This window comes from Argentina silus (genome assembly GCF_951799395.1).
Source record: "Argentina silus genome assembly, chromosome: 1".
NCBI classification, from domain to species: domain Eukaryota; kingdom Metazoa; phylum Chordata; class Actinopteri; order Argentiniformes; family Argentinidae; genus Argentina; species Argentina silus.
The window spans coordinates 24,147,571-24,173,172 of NC_139655.1; the positions used below are offsets into that span (position 1 = coordinate 24,147,571).

Consider the following 25,602-nt stretch of genomic DNA (forward strand, 5'->3'; position numbering starts at 1 on the left):
ACGGTCACATATAGGTGTTATGTCAAGTTGCTTAGGGTGAAGTGTGCTGCTCAGTAATGCTTTATGAGCCTTCGTCTCTGGGAGGTCTTCCTCAGCAGGCGTCTGTAGTCATAAGGGTTGTCGTCTGACTGGCTCTCTGTGGAGGGCATTCTGGGAACGGAGCGCCTGTCAACACAGCACAGGAGATAAAGTGAAACTGTGCAAGGTAGGAAATGAAGAGAGGACAAAACAAAGAAAAAGAGAAGGAGAAATAATACATATTCAATGAGAGATCAGAACACAGGGAGGAAGAGGGACGGAGAGAGAGGGAGAGATGAAAGGATAAAGGCTCTTGATGAAATAGTGTTTATTTCTTTGTTCACTGCCACATTTATCATTGCTTGTAGACTGTCATAACTGGATATGTTTTTTTTTGTTTTGCAATGCATGCGAATGAGTGTTTCATCACCATTATGAAATAGACCCACATGTGTATGTGTGTATGCAAGTATATTCTTGTCTAGTAGTGTATAGATGACACACCTTTTTTCTTTGGCCGGTTTGGGGGTATCTGGCTCTGACACTGCCCTCTCTCGAGAGGCCTGCCTTCTCTCAGTAGACTGCCTCCTGTCTGCAGACTGCCTCTGTTCTGTAGACTGTCGTCTGTCTTTAGACCTCCTTCGATCTGAGGACTGCCTCCTCTCCATAGACTGTCTCCTTTCCACAGATTGCCTCCTCTCAGCTGAGGCTTGTCTGGTGCTGGAGGTGCGTCCCTCGCTGGAGATGGAGCCTCTGGACTTACTAGTGTAAAGGCCCTGGTAGTACTGGTCATCCACGTCCAAGAGCTTCCCTGGACTGGTGCACAAGCAAGGAGGGAGACCTGTGGTCAGTCACTTACAGAAGAAAGTAAAGTAAAGAATTATCAGGGGGGGGGAATGGTTTGTTTGTGGTTGGTCGCAATGAAGAATGGCACTGAAGAGTGGCATTGAAGGTGGCTTTGACGAGTGAGATAAAGTGGTTGAAACTAGACTGTGAGATAAAGCAGGTCATGAAAGCTAATGAGAGGTGAAACTAATAAAAAATCAATAATATCAGGTTTAGACCAGTATTTCCAAAATTGCGTCTGCCAACACTGCGATGAGTACATTAGATACAGTATTCTGGCCTAGATACCAGTGAGACTAACTGGTTGTGTCAACAATGATGATATCTCAAGCTATGCTAGACCCATAGCCACAGAGCTTCAGTGGTAGCCTAAACAGTGTCTAGCATTTCATAGCAGGCTAAGCATGAACATGAACTGCCATTAGTTCATTATTGCAGCACTGGGATGAGCCGGAGCTGTGCATAACGTGACCTTACAACCTTTGTTTCTATAGGCGTGGCGAGAGGCCCTCCTAACTCTGATGAATCATCACCTCCCCTCCTCCTCTACTGACGGACTCAAATGGAAAGTTCCCCTTCTGTGGGTTTTATATCTCCCCTCTTCTCCTGGCTTATTGGCTGAGTTATGTAATAGGAACAGTTATCTATGGGCGCAGGCAAGCCCCAATGCCTACGGACACTGTAACAGGATTCCGTCACCCTTATATCATCTAGTTAGACTAGCCATACAATAGTCAAAGTGTTTCTAGAGTGAAACAAAAATACTGTCACAGTTGAGTTTGTGCTTTCATTCAGTAAGTAAACAATTTTAGTTGGTTTAGTGAAATTGTCAGTTAAACTAATCTCACCATCGCAAACCAAGATTTATTTTTGTTTACTTCCTTGTGACCGGTTTTAATTGAATAGGTCCCTGGGTTTTAGAAGCTTCACGATTGTTGAATGGGGTTTATTGCTATTGTACTTTGAGGAGGGATCAGAGGAAGGGTTTGTAACTCTCTTACTGTTTGCATGTCCCTCTATCTCAGCAGATCTCTTTACCTGAGGCCTCTGCAGTTCCATTCACCATCCTCCTTCTTTATGATTGCCTCTCTAACCATTCCACTCTCCTTCCCTTTCTATCTCTTTTCCCCCTCCATTTATTACTGTGCTGCCTTCCACCACCACTTTTCCTCATTGACACAGAGTCTTTCTGTCTATCCCTCTCTCCCATTCACATTTTCTCTAATTCTCTCTCTCTCTCTCTCTCTTTCTCTCTGCTGTCAACCCTAGCTGGAGATGCTATCTTTCCTCCTGACCTTCTCGATCTTAATGATGCATGTAAACTGTTCCTGTCCATCGCTGGCTTTATTTATCTGCTAACAAATTATTACCCTTGATGTTTAGAGTCTCGTCTCACAGTGACTCACAGTTTGTGTGTGTGTGTGTGTGTGTGTGGCTCAAGACTGCTATGATAAAGCACTCTGCCCCTTCCCTGTTCATCCAGACCTATCTGTCTATCTGCCAGCCTCTAGGAACTCCTATCATCACCTCTCTCTGGGAGGTATGCTCACCTTGCACACACACACACACACGCACACACACACACACACACACACACACACACACACACACACACACACACACACACAGACACACAGACACACACACACACACACACACACACACACAGACACACACACACACACACACACACACACACACACACACACACACACACACACACACACACACACCTGTACATTACATTCAGAGACACACACAGATACATCAGACTCAGAGAAAAAGCTATATCTCTCTACAGATTTACTTTGAATTAAAATGTCTTGGAGCAGCTATGGCCCAAATTGTTTCTGTCTAAAGTGGAAGATGAATATGTTGATTATTTCCGTGTTTAGTTGGAAGTATGTAATAATTGCCTTTTTGCACATGGATGTGTCACATATCAACAAATCACAATAGATCATGTTTATAAATCTGTACAATATCAAGTCATTCAAATCAATAATTTAATCGTTCATGCTCAAATATGATAAAATATATGAACACTGATGCTCAAATGTATGAATAATGAAGTACAGTATATCAAATTTCACTTAGTAAATTTCATTAAGTAAAACCAGCAGAAGGGGGTGAAAGATGGGGCTAATTAATTCCATTGTAAATGTGTAATGCTACAGGCCGTTAAGTTTGGACCCACACACTGTCCTTATGTTGGCACTGTGCCGTAAGCATTACTCAGGACCAGAGTGCCAAGTAGCAGACCCAACCTCTTAAAACACTGCCAGGGGTAGTTAAAACTTGGTGAAATACGAGCCATCAACTTACCCTTGTTTCCTTGGCCTGCGTTTATCATCCTGGACAGACCTCTGAAGGAGAAGAGGAATATATTAAAATCTGCATGTTGTTGTGCTTCAACTACTGTCCTTGATTGTCTAAGTCAGATGTAGGCAGGTCTATTGGTCCTGTAATCAATCAATCAATCTGTTTATTGACTAATTGACTAATCATTACCGGGTCAACTACCGGCTCAAATTAACAAGAGGAGGTTGCAAACAAACCTGCTCATATAGTGGTTCTCCAATACCTACTTTACACTATGCTAGTGTATGCTGAATGTATTAGATAGAAATGTTTCATCAATATTGTAAACAATGACTTTCAAGATAAAGAATTGGCACACACAACATACATGAAGTTGAATCTTTAAAGGGGCAATCTAGGATTGGTACATCCATTTTTGGATACAGTATATAGCTATTGATTCCTGAAGAATGTAACTGAAATAAATGCCTCATGAGCTTAGTTCAACAGTCTTACCCCATCAGAACCCAAAATATAAGCTTGTTTACTCAATTGTTTGTAAACAATACAATTGTAAACAAACACTGTATAGATTCAAAACATTAGAACTATAATTTTGATCTCATGGATGGTCAGTCCTTGCATCCATAGCTCCGTCTATGTATTTGAGGGTGGTTACATTTCTCCAGCCCTATCCCTCAGCTGTTTACATAAAGTGGCGGAGAGAACACTTTGTTATTGTTTGAACATTTGAAAGCCATGAGGGTATTAGACAATCCTTTTCTCCTTTAGAAAATGCAACACTTAAAAATCTTCGATCGTATGTCAAAATCACTCTTGAAGAAAAATGGCCACAGCAATAACTGAAGTTGACAATGGTGGTTAGCAGATTTCTCTACCAAATTGTTCATTGCTGTAAAATGTTGACTCACATGAATGAGGTTGTAATAGGTGGAATCCTCTGGTGTGTTTAGGGTCTTTGGCTGTTGGGTTCTGCGAGGGGTCCGCAGCACTTTCATATCAACTGAAATAACAGAGACAGCACTGTCTGTTACAGTGTTCAGGATTGTTGAGTAGCTAAAAAAAAGTTGATGTAGAACAGTAGGTGTATTGTTAACCAGGTTTTTACATTTACATTTACTGACCAAAGTTTTAGGTTACTCTTTTTTTGTCAACTTCCTTCTTTCACACAAGAATTGAGAGAAAACTGCTTTTCCGATATATTGTAGAAAATGGCTTCTTGAAGAATGGCATGAAGTGGTGATTCTCCTCTCAGGGGGAGACTGAGAGAACACAATTGACACCCCTGCTGGTAAACCCTACTCCACTTCACACTGTTCTGCACAACATGACTCCTGTAATGCTCAATTGCTGCAAACTCTGTACAAACACAGCTACAATGTTTGAAGAACAGATAACATATAAACATGAAACTGAATGGTAGTTTATGGGTGGTATCAGGTAAGGGTAAGCATGGCATGGACTTGACCACAAGATTTTATACTATATACAATGTTTTAGACTTATTTCAACATTTGAATGCCACTCCTAAAATCTGCCCAATAAAAAGTAGTCTATAGTATGAAGCTTACTTCATATTGGCTTTGGGCTTGAGAATATAGTCCCAAACAATTATTGACACTGCCCTCTACATGTGGTTCAACCTCAGGGGCTTAGGCAGTTAGAATTTTCCAACAGAGATCAATCAGAACTCCCCCCTGTCAGTCACAGAGTGTTCCATTCCTTGGTGACCTACAGTTCTCATTACTGTATTGAGTGTGATGTGTGTGTGTGTGTGTGTGTGTGTGTGTGTGTGTGTGTGGGTGTGGGTGTGGGTGTGTGTCTGTGTGTGAGTGTGTGTCTGTGTGTGATGTGGAGGGTGGATATTAGTATAAGGGCTAATATTCATGCATCAAATATTATGTACTGTATCTTCTTTTGTTGCAATCCATCATATTTCATTTAAGTGATCTCATCATATGGCACCTTCTTGGATCATTAACATTATTAGTACGTTCACTGTACTGTACATAACAATGACCTTTTGGTTTTGTAACTCTTACTTAACCACTGTTTACTCTTACAATAGACCATCAATCAATGTTGGTAGAGGCTAACTGGCAATGGGGCAAAAGGTTTGTCATATTATTGAACATGTCTATTTAAAGGTCATCAGCAATTCTGTTTTGCTTAAAGGAGTAAAGCCAATTTGAACCCCCCCCCCCCACCCCACCCCCTACATTAATGTTTGTTGTAATTGCTAGAGCACTTTCTCATGAAACATGATTAGCATTTAATGACCTTTTCCATGGAGAGCAATGTGACTGGCATTCTAAGAACATTTCCTATTTCATTCTGTATAGAACAAATTACAGTTATAATTGTTTATTGCATAACTGAAATGTATGGGGACAGCTTTTGATTGTGCCCAATAAATGGATAAATTATGGAGGACAATGGCTCTGAAAAACATTATTGTATCTTGAGCCTCTGGAAATGACATTACAAATTAATTCTGCTCCTCCTCAGACAATGTGTTATTCTTAGGAACACCCTGTAAAGGGCACACACCAAAAAGCCCAGGTTTGGAGACCCAAAAAGTCACACAGACCCAAATAAATCTGGGGTTGTCACAATCCAGTACGAGGAAGTCAGCATGACACCAACCAATGACACCTAATCACGGCTGACTAAATAATTTGAATTCCTCTGGACACCTGCTAAAGTTATGAAGACACAATTTGAACTGCCAGCTCCATTTGGCCGACCGGCACTGAGACGGTGAACTTTAACTCTGCCATTATCCTCGCCTGCCATCTGAAAGCAATTACACATAGATTACATATCACCGGTGAAAATCAAATGAACAATAGATCCACGCGGCCGGGGGAATTTTCTGATGACGCGTCGAGGAGCGCTTTCCTGTTTTGGCACTTGACATCCCTAGATTTTCTGATACAATCAAGCCTCACAAGAGAGAAAAGAGAACTTTGTCCACTGATAAAATCTTTAGTTACTGCGAGCAGAGACACAATGAGTTTTTTTAGTTTTTTGTAGTTTTTTAGAGGGGTTTTTTCTGAGGGCAAGCAGGGATAGGCTGAAAACAGCATTATAGGTACTGTTAGTGAGTGAATTCACATAAAATGTAACACAAGATAAGAGGTGAATGTCATAGTGTGCCTGTGAAATATGTTTAATTAGAATGATCCAATGTTAGAGTTTTGTAGATTGGGTGCTACTATACATATGGTGGATGAGCTGATAAATTGCTTCAATATTGTAAAAATGCTGAACATTGTTTGGGAATACCACATTTGTGCAATTAAATATGCCCAGAGATAAACAAATAAAACCATTGAAGCCTAAAGTCAAGTGAAGATGGGTAGCCCAAGCACAACCTTCTCTTTTTACAGGCCTGAGAAGAATGGATTAGAGGAAGTAAATTCTATTCACAGATGCACTCTGTCTTGTTTCAATGAGTGTCAGTGAACCTTATTCAGATCTCTGTCTGTGAGGGATAGCCTTGATGCTGTTAGGCCAAGCGGATGAGCCAGAAGCCATTGGAAAAGATGGATAGACCTAAACATTTTAATTTCATTGCTTCGTTAACAGATAATTATTACCAAGAGTGACTTTAGATCATCAATGATACTCCAAATAGTATATCTGTTTTTGTAAGAGGAGCAAACTGTCTACTCTACTATTTTCTATTACACAAAAGGATGTAAAGTAGTGATTATCTGACCTGATTGCTGATGGTTGGCAGCAAAGCCATTCACTGCCTTTCCTTTTACAAACATGCTATTGCTATCAGAGTCTGTCTGATGGGCCAGAATTATCTCGTTCAGCTTCTGTTGGAAGTTCATGTAGTCTTGGGAAGCCTTTGTGATCTGTGTAGAGGATGGACAACAGATACAAATGAAAACACAACATTGGGGAGTCACATTTCCCTTACCTCCACTGGTTATACTGTAAAGCACTGACAGGAACAGTACGGTATGTCAAATGGCATTCAAGTCTCTACAGTGTAATTATTTGATATACCTCTTTAGAGAAGACCTCCACTTCTTCAGCCTCTTTCTTAGATGTGGCTTTGGTAGCTTTGAGGTTCTTCCTCTCCTTTTGGCCCCTGAAGTTGCTCTGGATCTTCACTGCAGCCTGCTGCTCATCTAACATGTCATCCTCCTGAGATTCTGCCTCCTCTTTACGGGCCAGTTGAACATCTGTGAGCTCCAAGACCTCCATCTGTTCCTCCACTCTGTCCTCTGCTGCTTCCTCCTCCTCCTCCTTAACCAGAGGTTCATTTTTTGCTGCCTTTTTCTGCGCCTTCAGTTTCTTTCTGTCTCGATGGCCTCTAAAGTTGCTCTGAAGGACCGTAGCTGCTTTTTCCTCATCTGGTTCGCACTGGCCATTGGTGGATGTCTCTAGCTGTGGTTGAGGTTCCAACATTGGCTCCTCTTCCTGTACAGCTTCCTCCTCCACCCTTGGAGACTCTTGTGCAACCTTGTCTTTCTTCTTCTTGTTGGGTATCTTTCCTTCTTCTTGAAGACGTTTCCTTTCTTTGTGGCCACGGAAGTTGCTTTGGAGGACCACAGCTGCCTTCGCCTCATCTTTCTCCTCTTTCTCCCCCCCACTTCCAGACACCTCAACAGTCTCTTGAGGATCCATTGACTTTTCATCCACAACTATGGTCACTTCTGCCACTGATGACTCTGGGGTGGGCTGTAGGTCTACTTCCTCAGTAGGGCTCATCACCCGTTGCCTCTTGGCTGGGATCTTGCCCTCCTGCTCCAGCCTCTTCCTCTCCTTGTGGCCCCTGAAATTGCTCTGGAGGACCGTAGCTGCCTTGGCTTCCTCCTCAGGGTTCACCTCCTCTGCTTGTGCCACTTTCACACTTCCTTCCTCTCCCCCTCCCCCATCCTCCCTTTTCTCTTCCTCCTCTGCGACCTCTGTTGTTTCTTCATCATCCTCAAACTCATCGGCCACTTCTGTGCTCTCATCATCATCATCCTCCCCCTCTGTCACCACTGGCGTTTGCTCATCGTCGTCCTCCTCCTCTGCCACTTCAGTCTTCTCTTCCTCCTCCTTCATAATAACAGGTTTTTCTTTGTCGTCTTGAACCACAGGCAGGGGTGACTCTAGTAACAACGCATCTCCTGACATTGTCTTGTTGCGCTCCCCCCTGAGTTTCTTCCTCTCCTTGTAGCCCCTATAGTTACTCTGGAGGACAACGGCAGCCTTGACCTCATCCTCCTCACCTCCCTTTCCTGTGCCCAGGGCAGATGCACTCTCCTCAGATACGCTGTGCTCTTGCTCCTGCTCCTTCACTTTCGCTGCCTTGGCCGTCTCCTTCTCTTTCTGTTTGGCCTCCCTAATGAGAAATGAGTGTATTTTGATCTTAATGCAAATTAATATATTGTAATTTTCTTCATTTTATAACGCTTTAATGTTTTATGGTGTAGAGAGAGCTACTGACATATAGTACATTCCTCAAAGATCTGCTAATGGTTGTAATACCTTTTCTTTTTAAAACTCTTCCTCCCCTTGTGTCCTCTGTAGTTGGCCTGTATCTTGGCTGCAGCTTTATTCCTCTCATCCAAAAACTCTTTGTACGTCTTCTTTGCAAGGTAACCACGACAAACTGAGCAGGAAAATGGTACAGAATGTGTAACTACCCCAAGCTGCAATGCACATGTACACTGAACATGTACAACCTGATATCGTAAATGACCAGGTTTAAAATTAAATCAAATTGATATTAAAAACAAATACCATGGAGGAATAACAGTGGCTACAATGCCAAACTGTCCTTACCGGCCTGAAACTGGATGACGAAGGCCTCAAACTTGGCTTTGCTTTTATCATCAGCCACTCTCCTCCGAACTTTATGTCCTCTATAAGCTGGTATTGGACAGATCCAAGTCAAAGCATTAGCATAGATAATAAATGACTAACTATGCAATTGTGTGTAATAATCAGGAAGATCTTTGGAACACTTTACCTAAAGGCAACAGCATAATGCATTTTTACTTATTATAAGCTTATAACATAATAGTAGCTTGTGCCATTAAAAGACAATGTTTGTATTGATATTTTTAAATAACAACAAACTATACTGACCTGACTGTAAGACCAGAGCACTCTGTGCTCTTGTCTCCAGGATCCGGCGGTAGCGTTTGACGCACAGCCAGCCCCGGACATATGCCTGGACCAGAACAATCCGGTCTGTGGTCCGTCTCACCATCAGGTTCAGGTGCTCCACATGGTAATACTTCAGAAACACCTGAGGACCATCACACACATATACACAATTAATACACAATTACAGTTGCTGTTTATATATTTTCATTTCTAGGTGTAATTAAAGTAATATGAAGCAAAACAGATTCCTTTGTTGTTTAACACATGCATGTACATTATCTCAAAACCCATTTTTTTAAACTTGCTTTTAATCTTTAACTATTTTTATTGTTGTTTTTACTGACTGTGCTTTTGTTTTCCTTTTTATTTATCCATCTAGTCTTGCTCTCTCCATGGAATGTAGTGTCTTTGAGTACTGAGAAAAGCGCTATACAAAATAAATGCATTATTATTATTATTATTATTATTATTATTATTATTATTATTATTAGATGCTGTAACTGTGTGCAGCAGATTAACCAGAAGCATGATAATCATTATATGACTTTAAAATACTCCATCAATGTGACCTTACTTTAGTTTTGCCCAGGACCCAGTTCTCTAGCTTTGCCTTCTCCAATATGGCTGCACATGTCTCTGGGCTCACAGCCGGCTCCTCATGTGCACGGAAAGCCAAAATGAAGTACCTGCAACAACAACAACAATATTTTAATACATTAGACTAACGAACAAAAACTGAACTCCTTTAGAGCAAAACAACCCTCAAAACATGGATTTCTCATTCATCTTCTCAAGAAGGACATTTTATTGGGACATGAGGTGGCACACTTGAATAGAGAAACATGTAAAATACATGTCAAATACAGTCTACATTTCTGTCTGCTTTGTTTGATTATCTTTTATGCATATTTGTGTTAACTGTGGGGTATCTTGGGAATCTCTCTCTGAGGACCTCCCTGTTGAAGGGGTTAACCAGAAAGCTGGGAATGCCAGGAGGAGTAATGCAGTAAACAGCAGATTCTCAACGGTACTGTAGCAAACATCAAAAGGGATTAGGCTAATGTGTAGGAGGGGATATATACAGGGCTGACACACACACACACACACACACACACACACACACACACACACACACACACACACACACACACACACACACACACACACAGATGTGTGTTAGATGACTGTGTTTTAGAGCCCTAACTGACCTCTTGATGAAGTTGGTGAAGAGAATGCGGTGAGAGTAGCCCTGCCGGCGGATCTTGGCCGTCTCCAGAACACCTGTGTAGCGCAACTGCACCAGTACCTTCTCCCGGTCAAACTTGTTGGCATGTCGATCGTTATTGGGCTTAATGCAGCGCACAAAGTGGGGCTGACCTGCCACCATCTTGGATAAAAGGTCCATGAGAGAATACTGAAGAAAAGGACAAAGAACAAAGTACATCTTGAGCAAAAATGTATGAATATGAAGTTGGGATTATTTTTGTTCTCAGGCAGTTACTGTATATTGTGATTATCCAGAGATATGGGTACGACTATAATGAGTCAATATTGGCATTGTGTCAGAGTATGCAAATAGACCTCTGTAATAATCTTCTACCAGTCAATTTATCAACAGAGCTACAATTATACTACCAGTCCATTATTCTAGATTGGGGTGAATCTATCTGCTCAATAACGGAAGAAGTGATAAAGCGAGACCCAGCCTTACTCTGAAGTAGGAGGCCACAGTTTGTGTCCTCATGTTGGTGGTCTCTCTAGGATGGTGAATGGTATCTGCTCCACTCTCTCCCTGGACACACACAAAACTTTGAGCTTATCAACATGATGCAGAGGTATTTCTGGATTGTGTTGTACTTGTTGAGTTCTATTAGTGAATAGTTCAAATTAGTGGTCTCTTTCAGTCAACTCAGTTCGATCCCTCACTATGGGACACGCTCTATTGTGTACCTTTTGCTGAAGACCCCTATTCAATCACACCTGGTAGACGCCAGTGACGCTTGCAAGTGATAACCCCACCTATCGTGTCCCAATAAAGGGACATGACAAGGGCGCCATTTCATTCTTTCCACTCTTCACTCACTGACTGTCTGAATCGTACTGTAGTTGTATTCTTGTAACTAGCTACAACTTAACTTAACTGTTCCACTGAGAATCCTACAATTCTCCCGGGGCGTTAGGCTGTCTCTACTGGAATCCTGTGGTTCAGAAAGTTGGTAAAAGTTGGTAATCCAAGTTGGTCGATTTTCACCTTGTGAGCACCTATTAACTGTCTGAGCTAGCAGGCTAACACAATATGGTCTGTAACTAGCCTGTGAGCTCACAATTATTTTGAATTGTTGAACCCTTGCTAGCTCATCAATAATTCCTCAGGTTATTGTTATAACTAGCTCCGGACAGCTGAGCCCATGACTAGCTTTGAAAAGCTAATATTCTCTCACCTTGTGTGTCAACCTCCTTAATAACCACTGCGTCTCTAATCATGGCTCCGGTCACGACTAGATCCAGGAGACACAACACCAAAAAGGCGAGCCCTGTGCCCTTCCTGAATGGATGCGGTCATGCCTTGTGGAAGCAAGACTCTCACACAGTCTGCCCACCATGCCTGGGTTTAGCTATCTGGCTATCCAGAATGTGGGCTCACAGACTCCCCAGTCTCACAGGCTATCCATACAGGTTTCCAGTTCAGAACAGGCAATCAGGGTGTTTTGCAGGGTCTCACAGTGTGAGGCCGAACTGAGTCGACTGAAAGAGAACTAAAGGTTACAAATGTAACCCAGGTTCTCTGAAAGAGATGAGGGAGACCCCTCACCTCATTGGCCCTCTCACGCTGACCTTGTGAAGAAGATTTCGCTGGTTCACTGGATGAAATGGCACAGGGTTATCACTTGCAAGCATCAATGGCCTGTACCAGATGTGATTGAATAGGGGTCTTCAGCGAAAGGTGTTCTATAGTGAGGTGTCTCCCGCATCTCCTTCAGAGAACCTGTTACATTTGTAACCTTTAGTTATTGTATGTCCTTTACTGTCCAGTACTGTAGCCAAAGACGATTTAGAATAAGATGTGTTTCTTTAATCATACGAGCGATTATGAAGATATAAAATGCATGTATAAACGATATGAAAATTATGGGCTAGAAAAGGGCTCTAAATTGGTTAACTTCAGAATGATTCAACATCCAAAATTCAGAGGCCTCATTTCCCCAATAATATGTATCAGTTTCATTTCAGAACATTGGATCTTTTTTGGGGGGGAAAATCACCAATCACCGTTTTCATATGTACTTTGTGATCAAGGGGCAAGGCAAGCTTGTGTTTTTTTTCAGGGGTGAGCGTTAATTTCCGAGAAGAAGGCTGCAAAAGAGATGCATAAAAAGCGTAAACAAAAACTTGCCAAGTCATGAGGAAAGTCTGCATATGACAATTTGTTTTAATTGCTAATTGGCACTAATTTGTTCAGAGGTGCAAAATAATATTTATAACAATAATATTTGTTACAAGAGACACTATTTGACCACATGGAGATACAGAACAATGCCAAAATACATAGGCTTGTTAAGTATAGTCATGATAGTGTAATGCAATTATGATTTATTGTTATGATAGCATTATGAGGTCATTATGACATACAACAAGCACATGCAAAAGTATTATTTACTTATCCTGCATATGGTGAAATTGTGAATTCCATCAATTTCACCTTTGACAGCTGTCCAACATGCTTAAAAAGGCAGTGACATTTCTCAGTGTATACAATTCATTATAAAAATATATACTTGAACAATGTTCTCATTTGCAGAGTAATATGAAGAAAGCAAATTAGAAATGCAAATGTATGCTAATCTTGGACACAGCCTAATATTAACCTTGAGACATTGCATACAGTATGAACGAAACATATGGCAGCATGTTAACAAGATCTACACACAACGCTGACTACAATGTTGCAACACTACCAAAGCACACCTTAACACCATTGGCCTAGTAAGGTTTCGTGGCTGTCACTTTCACCCTCACCGTGACTTGTAAAGGAGGAGCCTTTGATGTGCTTTTTTAGAAATAATATATGCAGATGAATGGAAATACATTCATGTACTCATCAAAGACAGTTAATTTTCAGATGTAGCCTCCGCCAATTGCTCCTAGGTGTACAAATTGCTTAGACAAAATGGAAATGGTGGCTTCAAATGATGCTATCCATAACAACCCCCCTCAGGATGGTTGGCTAAAAAAATGAAAGGTTTGAGCCTGCAAAAAGTAGCACATCATTCAAAGACCGACACTACACCAACTTTAGGGGTAACTATAAGGCTAATCTTTTTACACTCAGTTTGCACAACGTTAAGTTAAAAAGGCTTCAGCCTTTGCAGCATGTGTGAAGGACACTTCATGAAAAAAAACTAAAAAAACAGTCAATATCATAAGGCATGGTGTCATAAAAAGAAATAACCCCAATAACGGTACGCAAATGAGAAAAAGATCAGAATTATCGGCCATATACACATGAAAGCACCTCCTTTCAAATCTAATCAGACCATTAATTCACACTGAGGTTTTTTAATGCAAATGAAGACTGCTTTTCTACTTTCCATCAACAGACTTAAAGCCACAGAGACAAAGTAGGAGACCTACATTATAGAAAATCACATAGGCCTACATGGTGCATGCACACAAAAGACAATCAAACTGCCATATTCATTAATGTCTATTTAATAGCAGGTTATGGTATGAGGAAAATCCAAGGTTACGGTGTGAAAATGCATTAAATCGACTCTAGAGTAACTTTTTCAAGGCGCAGGGTCTTGAGGTTTGGGAAATAATTTGGCATTCCTCAAACACAGCGGAGACAAAGAGATTGTCATTACCTCACTACTGATGGATAAAGAAGAGCTGAATAGCATAAGTACTCCCATCTTTACATTGAGAAGCAGAGAGAGAGAGAGAAAAGAGAAGAGAAGGGAGGGGGAGGCATACAGTAGTAGAAGGACACTTAAGGTTAGTTTGTCAATCAGAGAAAAGAAGACAGTTAACTTTTGAAAAGTACATTCAAAAGTGATCGAAAGGACAGGAGACAGATGTGAAACAGAATAACAAGGAGAACATTCTAAGTTACAACATCTGAAAGACGGAATACGAAAAGAAGGTAACAAGGGAATATTAAATATTACTTTGTTTGGGGACTTTTAATGGAGCAGACCCAAGAAAACATTGGCAGTACCTTGGCAAAGTTTATGGTGCGTTGAGGGGTTCGAGGGCTGCGGATTGTGTTCATACCTTTACCCTTTGTGTGGGCCAGATTTCCTGGTAGAAGGAGGGAGAGAAAGAGAGTGGAGGTTACTACAAATGGACAGACCATTATGCCATTCTTTACTCTTTGAAGGAGTACTGTAACTGGCCATTAGCCCTCAGGACAAATACATCAAAATGCTCATTCCAGAAACATTTTCATTGCACATAATAGTAAACAATAATTACATTTTAATAATTTTAACATTCATAAGCATGAACTATCTACCAAAGCCAATCATGTGAACCTATATGAGTTGGGTCAAATGATAACAAATTACATTGCACTAAAAGGGAAAAATACATTAATGGTGTAGGAAATTGGAAATATTAAGGATCAAAAAGTAATCTATGATGGAATAAAATACCAATTTAGTAGGTGTACAGTAAATGCAAATTAAAGAACTGTCAGTTTCTCCACATTGCTGTCCTCTGAAAACCAAAAACCAAAATGTTAATTTGATACAAAATGATAGATTACACTCCACTATTGCACCTTCGTTTAAGAGCAAGCAATTGCAACAATATTAGTTCAAAACTATTATATGATTATAAAAATAAATCCCAGAAGCACTCGCTTAGACTAATTAACAACCACTGACTGAGTGCTAATTCAATAAAAGTATGTAGCCTAAACATACACATGTTATGCTAATGTTAGCATTTTAGCTTTAGCACTGTAGACAGACCAACAGAGAGGAGGATTCTGAGGAGTCTCTGTTCTTCTCTCCAGGAGTATGTTAGTGTGGTAGCTTTCATTAGGTCAGAGGGGATGACGGTAAAAAGGGCCAGTGCGAGAGCCGTAGCTCAATAAAACAGCTTTAGGGGTACATTAAAGAGTGATTATGTGATTATAGGCTTGGTGATTGGATTTGGGCTCAGTTGGCTCAGCCATGCGTCCTCTGCCAAGGTAGGGTACTCACGCTGCAATGGCAAGATTTTCACAACAAAAGTCCGGCCTCCAATAACAGTAGGCTGTGCTGAAAAGAGCAACATTTACCTGTTTGCTTTGGCTCTGCTAGTATTGCTAGCATAGCAAACTCAAAAAGGTTTGTGATGGTTAAATGAAAATATTGATGTTCTACACTACTAATCACCACATCTTGTCTTTATACAGTGGTTACGAATTCCAGGTAAGGAAAATAATCAGTGCCCTGTTTAACAACAAGAAAATAAGTACATTTGAGAGACTTTCTCAGTAATAGCAAAGGCTACTACAGAGAAACATATAGGGGATGTTGGTATGATTGTGGCCAATACAGGTTATTTAGTGTACGTTCATATAGGTTATTTGATGTAGGTAGGAGATAAGGAGCTGATATCAGGTTAGGTTTACCTGTTTTGGTGAGAGGGTGGGTGACAAGTCTGCGAATCAGCTCATTCTCTGATGACCTCAGCAGAAGGACAATATCTGCTGGTAGAGTGTCTCTGTTCTTAGCCAGGAAACCTCCGGCATTGTAAATCACCTGCAAGTAGACAGCAAGGAGGTGAGAACATACTGTAGGTTTATGTTATCTAGAGCTCGAAATGAAACCATGAAAGATATTAAGGATAAAAAAGTTAATGAAGGCAGTGAACAAAATCCATAAACGTCAGTCACCTCAGTATCGAGACTCGTCTCAGGTACAATATTACATTGTAATGGACTTTTCCCAATATCTACGCTAAGACTACTGACATGCACAGTAATAAAAGAGATATGTAGTCTTATGATTGAGCCAGAATAAGACGAGTTTGACAGAGAAGACTATAACATAGTAATAACCTTTCCTGCGTAGTGGTGAATACCAAATCCCAGGTCCACCCTCTTTGGTCTCCAGAAGTTTTTGGACTTGAGGTTGTCTTCAAACTTTTCTGTAGTAAAGGACAAAGTTCAAGCTGGCTAATTAGAGACCTGCTGTGTAAACACAATTGAGTGACAGAATAAACAATAATGTCATATGCAGTAGTACTGTTGAAAAACTATTACTTCATTTATTCAGGGACTTTTGCTTAACAAAGGTATTTAGGTGGAGAACCAGTGGTTTTCAAATTGCTAATTATGTACCAATGTTTAACTTGGTACCCTTAAGGACCTTGTAAATTAGCACACTGCATTATGTATAGCTCCTCAAGATGTCATGTCGAGTGTGGCTTAGTTACAAAGCAGGAGAAAACTGGTGTGTAAACTTAGAATGTAAGAAGGAGTAAATTGTTTGATGATTGTGGCTCTGTCGGTTCATGTGACAAAAGCTGTGTGTGTATGTGTGTGTGTGTGTGTGTGTGTGTGTGTGTGTGTGTGTGTGTGTGTGTGTGTGTGTGTGTGCGCGTGTGCGCGTGTGCACGTGTGTGTGTGTGTGTGTGTGTGTGTGTGTGGCTGTGTGTGTATGGGGAATGGGATGTTTGATTATTCTGTGTGTGAGGAGTTGTATGTGTGCGGGAATATAATTGTGTTTGCCATTCTGTTTGAGTGACAGTGTAGTCTTAGTGGGGACTGTGTGTAGTCTTAGTGGGGACTGTGTGTAGTCTTAGTGGGGACTGTGTAGTCCTAGTGGGGACTGTGTGTAGTCCTAGTGGGGACTGTGTGTAGTCCTAGTGGGGATTGTGTGTAGTCCTAGTGGGGATCGTGTGTAGTCCTAGTGGAGATTGTGTGTAGTCCTAGTGGAGATTGTGTGTAGTCCTAGTGGGGATTGTGTGTAGTCCTAGTGGGGATTGTGTGTAGTCCTAGTGGGGACTGTGTAGTCGTAGTGGGGACTGTGTGTAGTCCTAGTGGGGATTGTGTGTAGTCCTAGTGGGGACTGTGTAGTCGTAGTGGGGACTGTGTGTAGTCCTAGTGGGGATTGTGTGTAGTCCTAGTGGGGACTGTGTAGTCCTAGTGGGGACTGTGTGTAGTTCTAGTGGGGACTGTGTGTAGTTCTAGTGGGGACTGTGTGTAGTCTTAGTGGGGACTGTAATCGTAGTTGGGACTTGCCGACAAGGGTCTGGTCAGTGGCTTGGGGGAAGCGACTCTCCTCATCCAGCAGTGAGAGCATGCCCATAGGCTTCTGCAAGAACAGGTCCAGGAGTGGCCGGTTGTCCTCATACTCAATCACCCGTGCATCCACATCCTCATTCAGGTACTCATCCTGATAGATAGGGAAAGAGACAGTTGGTAAGGTAAGGGTTAAACTGCTTTCTGGACATGAAGGAGCTGGTTTTCGAAATGAGTTAAAAGTTCTCTGAAGCCATTTTCAAGGACTATGTTCAATTTTCTTTCCACTCTCGGAAGTTCTCTTTTAGACTAATAGGCAGATTATCCTTATTTGGTTTTCCAGGTATCATCAGGGTTCTCCCCAAACAATCTAAGAGTGGTGCTGCGCCACTATGTAAACATTTCAAGGCAAATTAAACAATATATTTAATAATGATAGAGTGTCTTTGATCACCAACAACATCGTTGTTAAAAAGATTCAGTGAAATCAACATTTTAGCAGTATTTTTGGCACATTTTTACTTGAATAAACACAAATTGAGTTTTGATAATGCAATCCAGTGCCATGCTGTTCAAAAATCCTGGGGAGAACCTGTATTATAAAAGCATGTTTGGATTTGACCACCTAGCTTATAATACCAGATGCTATTGTGAAAGTTTTTAACTTAAGTTTGAGACAAATCAAGTTGTCACACCAAAAATGTTGGGAAAATATGAGAAAAAGAGACATATTTCCTCTCAAGCATTGGAAGTTTCACTGAACTGCCCTCAAAGATTCACGACAGTGGGTTTAGTTGTGTTCTGTGTGCTGACTGACTTTGACCCATAGTTTGGCCCAACTATGAGTCAGCAACATCACAGGGTACACAATATATTTGTCTCTCCACAGGAAAAAAGCATCCATGAAAAAAAAAAAAAGTTTTTCAGTGCCTCTGGCATATTCATGTTCACTGACAAACACACACTGATACAAATAGTGCAAAGCCATAGTTGAAAATGGACACACACAACAATGGAAACACACACACACACACACACACACACACACACACACACACACACGCACACACGCACACACGCACACACGCACACACACACACACACACACACACACACACACACACACACACACACACACACACACACACACACACACACGGCCTTGAGAAACAAAACACAAAGAATACCAGAGTGGGACATAGAGCAATCAGCTCCCCCATTTTGCTTTCTTATAGAGACAATCTGCACCCTGTCAGCATAGAAATGTCTACTGGCATCCGAATGTTGCCCAGGTACAACTTTGTTGATATTGCCCATACCAGATATTGCCCAGCATATGGATGTGGCCCAGGTCCGACTTTGTTCCCTAGTACTGGTCAACCACATTCATCATACCAGAGTTGGCCCATAGCAAATTGCCAACTTTCACTCAGGAACCAGGTCTCGCCCATATAATACTTGCCCTCTCCAGCACTGAACCAAATGTGCCACCACAAGACCAGATCTGGCCCTTAATTGTCTGCTGACTGGGCAATATCATCCCTCTCCTCAGGTAAATTTGCTTTAGCATGTGCCCAATATTAGACCATTAAAAAGCATATTTTCAGTGATGGTTGTTTTGAGAAGAGACACACGACTGTAATATTTGGCCAGGATATGCTGGTGAATATATTGTATGGACACTAAGCACCTTTGAAATCCCGTTGGCTCTCTACATACTGTACTGTACTACTATATTTCGGGGCTTCATGCCAGCAGTGCCCTAGTGTGAGTTTAAATCCTACACACTGTCTTTAACTCCTAATTGACCCTCATTGACGATGATTTATGATGCCTCTCCATGGGTTAGAATAAAGCATTTAACATGAGCAAACCATTCTCTGGCCCAAGGCAAAATGGACCCCTGAGACCATCACTGGGGAAATCGCAACCACCCTTTTTCACCGTAAATAAAAATGGAAGCATATTTCACCCTTGCCGACTCGCTTAACATGCCAGGTGACAAACGATGACACGTGATTACTATTTAGATGGAAATTAGGTAGCTCCAAGGTGAAAAGCACTTATGAGATGTCTCCCAGGAGCCGTTCACCCATTCAGACGGTATTCATATTATTTCAGAGAGACAGCTATGTTCGAGACAGGCAGAAATGGGCTACTATACCTGCTCCCAGGCGAAAATGTGTTGATTGAAGTAGAACTGGATTTGCTCGTTGGCGATGTTGATGCAGAGCTGTTCGAAAGAGTTCTTCTTAAAGTTCTCAAAGCCAAAGATGTCCAGGATGCCAATGTTCAAGCCCCCCTCCTCTCTGGAAGGGGATGAAGAGAAATTATTGTTTAGACAGTGAAAAAGAATCAATGAGGGAGAGAGAAAAAGGTCAGGGAGGTTTATAGTGAGTTTATTACTAGTTATATTCTATTAGCTAAGTTTAAATTAATTTTTCAAGGCATCTTCAAAAGTCAAATCTCTCATCTTGTTTTAATATAGTGCAGTACTAAACCACTGATCAACATATGCACGCATGCAAGCACGCACCACACACACACACACACACACACACACACACACACACACACACAACCCTCCTCTAACCCCCCACCTCCCCCCACCACACACACTCACACACCCTTCGTCCCCCTCCACTGCTCTTTCTCACCCTGGCTGGTTGTCGGGCCTCAGCAGAGTGTTGATGCGGTTGACGATCCAGCTGAAGAGCCTGCCATAGAGGGCCTTGCCCATGGCGTCTCTCACCTCTGTGGCCTTCTCCACCGTGTTTGGCCTGACGATTGTCTCTCCCCGGGCCACCACGCAGTGGGAGGTCAGGGCTTCCTGTAGCTCGTCTGACCGGATACACAGCAGCGACGCAGCTGTGGGGTGGGGGAGGGGGGGGGGCACACATGGTAAGGATGCATAAAAAGATACAGGATGAGATATACAGTCAAGAGCACAAACGCAAACAGACACACATATGCAAAAATACAATCATATATTCCAATAAAAAAAACATTCTTATTCACAAATAGGGTTGCAATAGAAATCATGGTAGCTTACCGTTAATTTTAGGAATCTATGGGAACTTAACTGAAATTGTTCCTAAATTACTACTCTGCAAATGTTACATGCATTTTCTATGTTGCTTTTCTGTGTGCCCATCTTGTCTGTGAGTAACAGAATGGTAGAACATGGAGAGATATGCATTTTAAGTCTGATTGCTTGCTATCTAGCTAGCGTACTGTAGCCAAATCACCTCCGAGACAGACATGGGGATGTCATCCATTTTGAAACATTATGAGTACACCCTATGTTTCCCCTCTTCAGATCATGAAGATTCATCAACAACAAAAAGAGTGTTTTAAACCTTATTATTATAAATGTATCATTGTAGTAGCAGGTGGACATAACAATCAAGACTTCATGATAAGCTCATTCATGATGTGTTCATTAACTGAAGTATGAAGTGATAATACCAAGTGATGAGCCTTATGGTAGTATATTTGCTGGAGAAATGTATAGGTGTTGTATGCAATAGTACATGGCTAAAATTAACCAAACTTCATTCTAAAACCATCTCATCTTGTCTAAAACCATCTCATCTTACAGGATATATTTAGGAAACCGTTTGTGATTTTTTTGTTTGTTGTGAAGATCCCATGTTTTCCTCTTTTACAGTGCCCATTTTTTGCATTGAGAATAGACTGTGTAGATCATTGGAGAAAATTCCTGTTTCCATGTTACATTTCAGACAATGCATTGATAACTCCCCAAATTTAGTTAAATTACCAAAGCTCTGAATGTTTTGAAATTTACCAAGAACAATCCCGTTCTTTGCAACCATATTCACAAAATAACAAGATAACATTTCCCCAGTCTGCAGCTGGTAAAGTATGATAACTGGCTTTCACACTATAGTACAGATACAAGGCTATTGCTCTCTCATCCATCATACCGAACAGATAAACCCTGTCTGGACAGCTCACTAACTACCTGAGAAACATGTTCAAAGCAAATGTTTATATCAAGAACATATTATATTTGTCGTAAAGAAGACCAGGTTCTAAAATAACTTTCCTTGTTAAAACATATGTTCATACAAAATCCATTCCCTATGTCAAGATCCAGCTCAATGTAAACAAAACATATGAACATGCTAGTGTACTGTATACTGCATCTCCACAGCAGTTAACCCCAGTCTGGCCTCTCTGCTGAGGTAAAGAACATCACTGAGAAGGTTGGCAGGATTGGGAGTCATGGTATCTTTGAATCACAACAGAAGGTGAGCTGTGTGTGTGCATGTCTCACCATTCTCCAGAACAGCAATGTTCGAGATGTTGCTCTTGTCCGTTTGGTGCTCGGTCGCTACGGCGGCAAACTCAATGTCGCCTGAGTTCAAGATGGCAGCCAGGGTGCTGTACACACTGCCCAGTTCCTGAAGGACAACAGATAGTTTATATAAGTCTATAATTTATATTAGGGTTAGGGTTAGGCAGAGAGGAGAATGAGAGGTAGTTACACCACCAGCCCAGTGACGATAAGTACTATTGACGTGTGGATACCTGAGGCAATATGTTATCTATGGCACCTTAAAATGCATCTATGGGCTTCATTAGCTTCTATGAGGCTAATTGCTAAATGTCAGAGCATCGTACGGCAATCCACAGTAGAGTATGACTCATATGTCAGCTCAGAATGACACTGGGTATCAGTGTTCCGACTACTGAACCTGAATGGGCTTTTATTTTCCTGAAAGACTTACTGACTGGCGTTCCCTGTGATCATCAGACATTGTGTGTCAATTTATCACGTGTTTCATTTTCATTTACTCTAAAAACATGAGTCATTTGCGCCTTCAGGAATTGTTACTGAATTCATGAGTGTATTTAGAAGACTAAGCATTCAACTAGAAAACAGAGCATCTCAAAAAACAATGTAAAATGTGTCATCCTTTCCTGATGAAGATTATATGTGTGTAACCTTGTGAGTGAGCTTTCTTTTTGCTTTAGTAACCAGTAATTAACCCAATGTGTACTGTACCTCCAGGGTAAAGCCAATGACTTTGAAGCACTGCTCCACCGCATCAAACTGCTCCTTGTAGAAGGCGTTGCTCACAATGTCAGGCCCTAATTTAATGTGCTCGTTGCACAGATACCTGATGGGGAATAAAGATGAAGAACACCACAAATAAGGTCAAGATTGGGGGGTTCGCAGAAGGTAAGAAGGAAATGGAGTTCATAAATGCAGAGGGGAAATAATAGTATTTGAAACTTACTTTGGAGTTTTGCTGTCGGACAGCTTGTAGTGGGCTAGCTTCTTTCTCTCAGCCAGACCAGCATAGATGTAGTAGAAGATGTGGAAGTTTCTCTCTCCTCTGTAAGCATAGACACAAAAAAACATTTTGTCATCATTTTGACATTCATTGAGTATCCTTGAAAACCTTGAAATTCCTTGAAAACCTGGTTGTTGAGAAAACCCAGCGTATTGGCACATCTCTGGCAAATAACCCCCAGCAGAAAATTGTCACTTCTAATGCAAATACAAACTCAGAGTCTATAAACACAACTCTCAGAAAGGCCACCAGTCCTTCACTATCTGTACAGTATTTTTTAATATTCTACACTACAGTTATTCTTTCCCAAGTCCCAATAAGGAAAGGCGAAGCGCTATAATCTTTGATCAAACAGGAAATAAGCTCTCCCATCCACTTGAACCTCCAGTGCTCCCTGGCCACATGGTAACATAGGAATGGATTAAGTTGTGGAGAGAAGACAAATGTCACCAGCCTCAGAGGGAGAGACAAAAACATTACACACTGATCTTGACTGGAGACTGCTAAAAATAACATAAGAAGCATTGCCCTTTGATAGAGAAACACATTATACATAACTTATAATTCTATGTCAATGGCATATGAAGGTCATATGCCTTATGATGGCTTATGAATGTCATATGAAGCCTTTTTATTAGTCATATAAGTAACACTATGGTCAATGTCATTTGAGAAAATTAATAGAGAAACACATCTTACATACAGTAGCTAAGATCCGAATGTCAATGCCATAAGATTATATGCCTTATAATGGCTTATGCATTCAATATGAAGTATTTTTATTGGTCACTTGAAGGCCACATGAAGGTCTTGATACAGCTGTTACTTACGCAGCCTGGTGAATGACCCGGGACTTCTCCAGGAGGTATTCTGAGATTTGAGCTCCGACCACTGTTCCACCACTGGTGAACTTCATCTCCAGGTACTTCCCAAAGCGGCTGGAGTTGTCGTTGATGACAGTGCAGGCATTCCCAAAGGCCTCCACCAAGTTGTTGACTAAGAGGATCTTCTCTTGAAGTGTCCGATTATTGGCCTGGAAGGACACATTACCGCTAAGTAAAACATCCACATATCCTGTATAACACACTGTATAGGAGTTTATGTAAGACAACACAAAGAGAATGCTTAATGAAAATCTGAATGGATGCTCTGTCAATGCTTTTGGTATTGTTCTACTTCAATACACATTCATTCTTCAGTCATCATATATCAAATCCCAAATGCTGAAAATGAAGTAGTTCATATGCCTATTTCCCATTATGTCATCAAATCACCACTGTCACTCTCAATGACTCCTGCAGGAGCTTCAAATCAGCCAACTGATCACTTGGCTATTGAGATTGCCAGTTAATTTACATATCTATTGAGGAGTATAGGGCGCGCATATCTTGACAATTACTTCGATATGTACAGTTCCTTATTTGGAATGGCACAGCACAGGTCTTACATAATGTTGTTTGTCTCAAGTAAAATTGTCTTCTTGTCATGCTGTAATGACCTTGTAAGACGTGTTATAACTAGCGTATAACAAAGGTGTTATATAAGGCTTATGATGACTCACCTTTCCAAGTACTGTGAGCTGCTGGACCAAAAGATGGGCACTCTCAGTCTTCCCTGCACCACTCTCCCCACTAATAACAATGCACTGCACACAGAGAGTCATCATGATTAGTTCTGGACCTCTTTTAGTCTGATACAATATATCCCAATTACATCATCAGTACTTATTCCATGTTATATTATAGAATGACAGTACCTGGTCTGCATTGTATGACACCATGGACTGGTAGGCTATGTCAGCGACAGCAAAGATGTGTGGCGGGTTGGCGGTGCGTTTAGCTCCTATGTACATCTTTGTATACTGTACAGGAGGGATAAAGTATTTACATTTAGGACACATGCTCATATAAAGCTATTGCATTTGGAAAAAGATAGAACGTTCAATCACAGTTGGAAACTGCTAGTATATTGATTCACAAATAGAGAGAGAAAGACAGCGATAACTATGCCCATATTTGTAGGGTAAGCTAATATTTAAAACAGTAGCTTCTAAACATGCTAACTCCTAATAACATATTTTATGTTACTCATATGACAATGTTATGTAGTCCTTATTACAGATGGTTCAAGTAAAGTGTTCTCAAAAAGGGCGATAACAGTAGCTGTCATAACTGAGAGGAAGTGAAGAAAAAAAGTGATAGATGGAGAGGTGAAGGTGGTGACGTACAGAGGAGAGAGAGAACGAGAGACAGATGTGTGTGAGGAAGTGAGGCAAAGTAAAGGGACTACAGCCAACTTTAAAACACTGTAAAGCAAAACAGTTTGACCAAATGAACACACACGCACATAAGAACACACACACAAACAAACACAAACACACATGCACACCCATACACACACCTCTTGGCCGTAGAGATCCATCTTATGAAAGGGGTTGACTGCGATGAGGATATCTCCGACGTAGGTATAGATCTTGTCCTTCACATAGCGATTCTGAAGCTGCTCTGTAACTACGTTCTGGGAAAAGATGACATTGTTAATATACTATTTGACATTATAATGTTATAGTTTATGGCTCAAGGCCTTCAATGTAGAGGAAATTAGCAGTTATTGGCAGTAAATACGATTGTAACCAATAAACACACAGTCAATGTCTTGTCTCTACACTCTTTGTAAAGGGTTCTACATGGAACCCAAAAGGGTTCTTCAAAGGGTTCTCCCACAGGAACAGCCAAA

General features: G+C 41.1%; 1 protein-coding gene across 1 annotated transcript in view; it reads right to left on the reverse strand.

Annotated features, from left to right (window-relative positions):
• myo3a (myosin IIIA) overlaps positions 1-25,602 on the reverse strand; it is a gene marked incomplete at its 5' end in the record, with an annotated part of 30,051 nt that continues 4,449 nt past the window's right edge. Inside the window, 26 exons of the mRNA XM_083679249.1 lie at positions 1-165; positions 523-834; positions 3,190-3,230; positions 4,098-4,189; positions 6,911-7,055; positions 7,210-8,222; positions 8,385-8,536; positions 8,683-8,806; positions 8,980-9,066; positions 9,286-9,448; positions 9,881-9,992; positions 10,515-10,720; positions 11,018-11,098; positions 14,525-14,607; positions 15,929-16,058; positions 16,358-16,446; positions 17,543-17,696; positions 19,707-19,851; positions 20,200-20,410; positions 21,843-21,969; positions 22,575-22,689; positions 22,810-22,908; positions 23,697-23,899; positions 24,428-24,511; positions 24,623-24,727; positions 25,267-25,383. Of these exons, the coding sequence (XP_083535375.1) occupies positions 51-165; positions 523-834; positions 3,190-3,230; positions 4,098-4,189; positions 6,911-7,055; positions 7,210-8,222; positions 8,385-8,536; positions 8,683-8,806; positions 8,980-9,066; positions 9,286-9,448; positions 9,881-9,992; positions 10,515-10,720; positions 11,018-11,098; positions 14,525-14,607; positions 15,929-16,058; positions 16,358-16,446; positions 17,543-17,696; positions 19,707-19,851; positions 20,200-20,410; positions 21,843-21,969; positions 22,575-22,689; positions 22,810-22,908; positions 23,697-23,899; positions 24,428-24,511; positions 24,623-24,727; positions 25,267-25,383 (4,305 nt within the window). The 3' untranslated portion in view covers positions 1-50. The remainder of the gene's footprint in view (positions 166-522; positions 835-3,189; positions 3,231-4,097; positions 4,190-6,910; positions 7,056-7,209; positions 8,223-8,384; positions 8,537-8,682; positions 8,807-8,979; positions 9,067-9,285; positions 9,449-9,880; positions 9,993-10,514; positions 10,721-11,017; positions 11,099-14,524; positions 14,608-15,928; positions 16,059-16,357; positions 16,447-17,542; positions 17,697-19,706; positions 19,852-20,199; positions 20,411-21,842; positions 21,970-22,574; positions 22,690-22,809; positions 22,909-23,696; positions 23,900-24,427; positions 24,512-24,622; positions 24,728-25,266; positions 25,384-25,602) is intronic.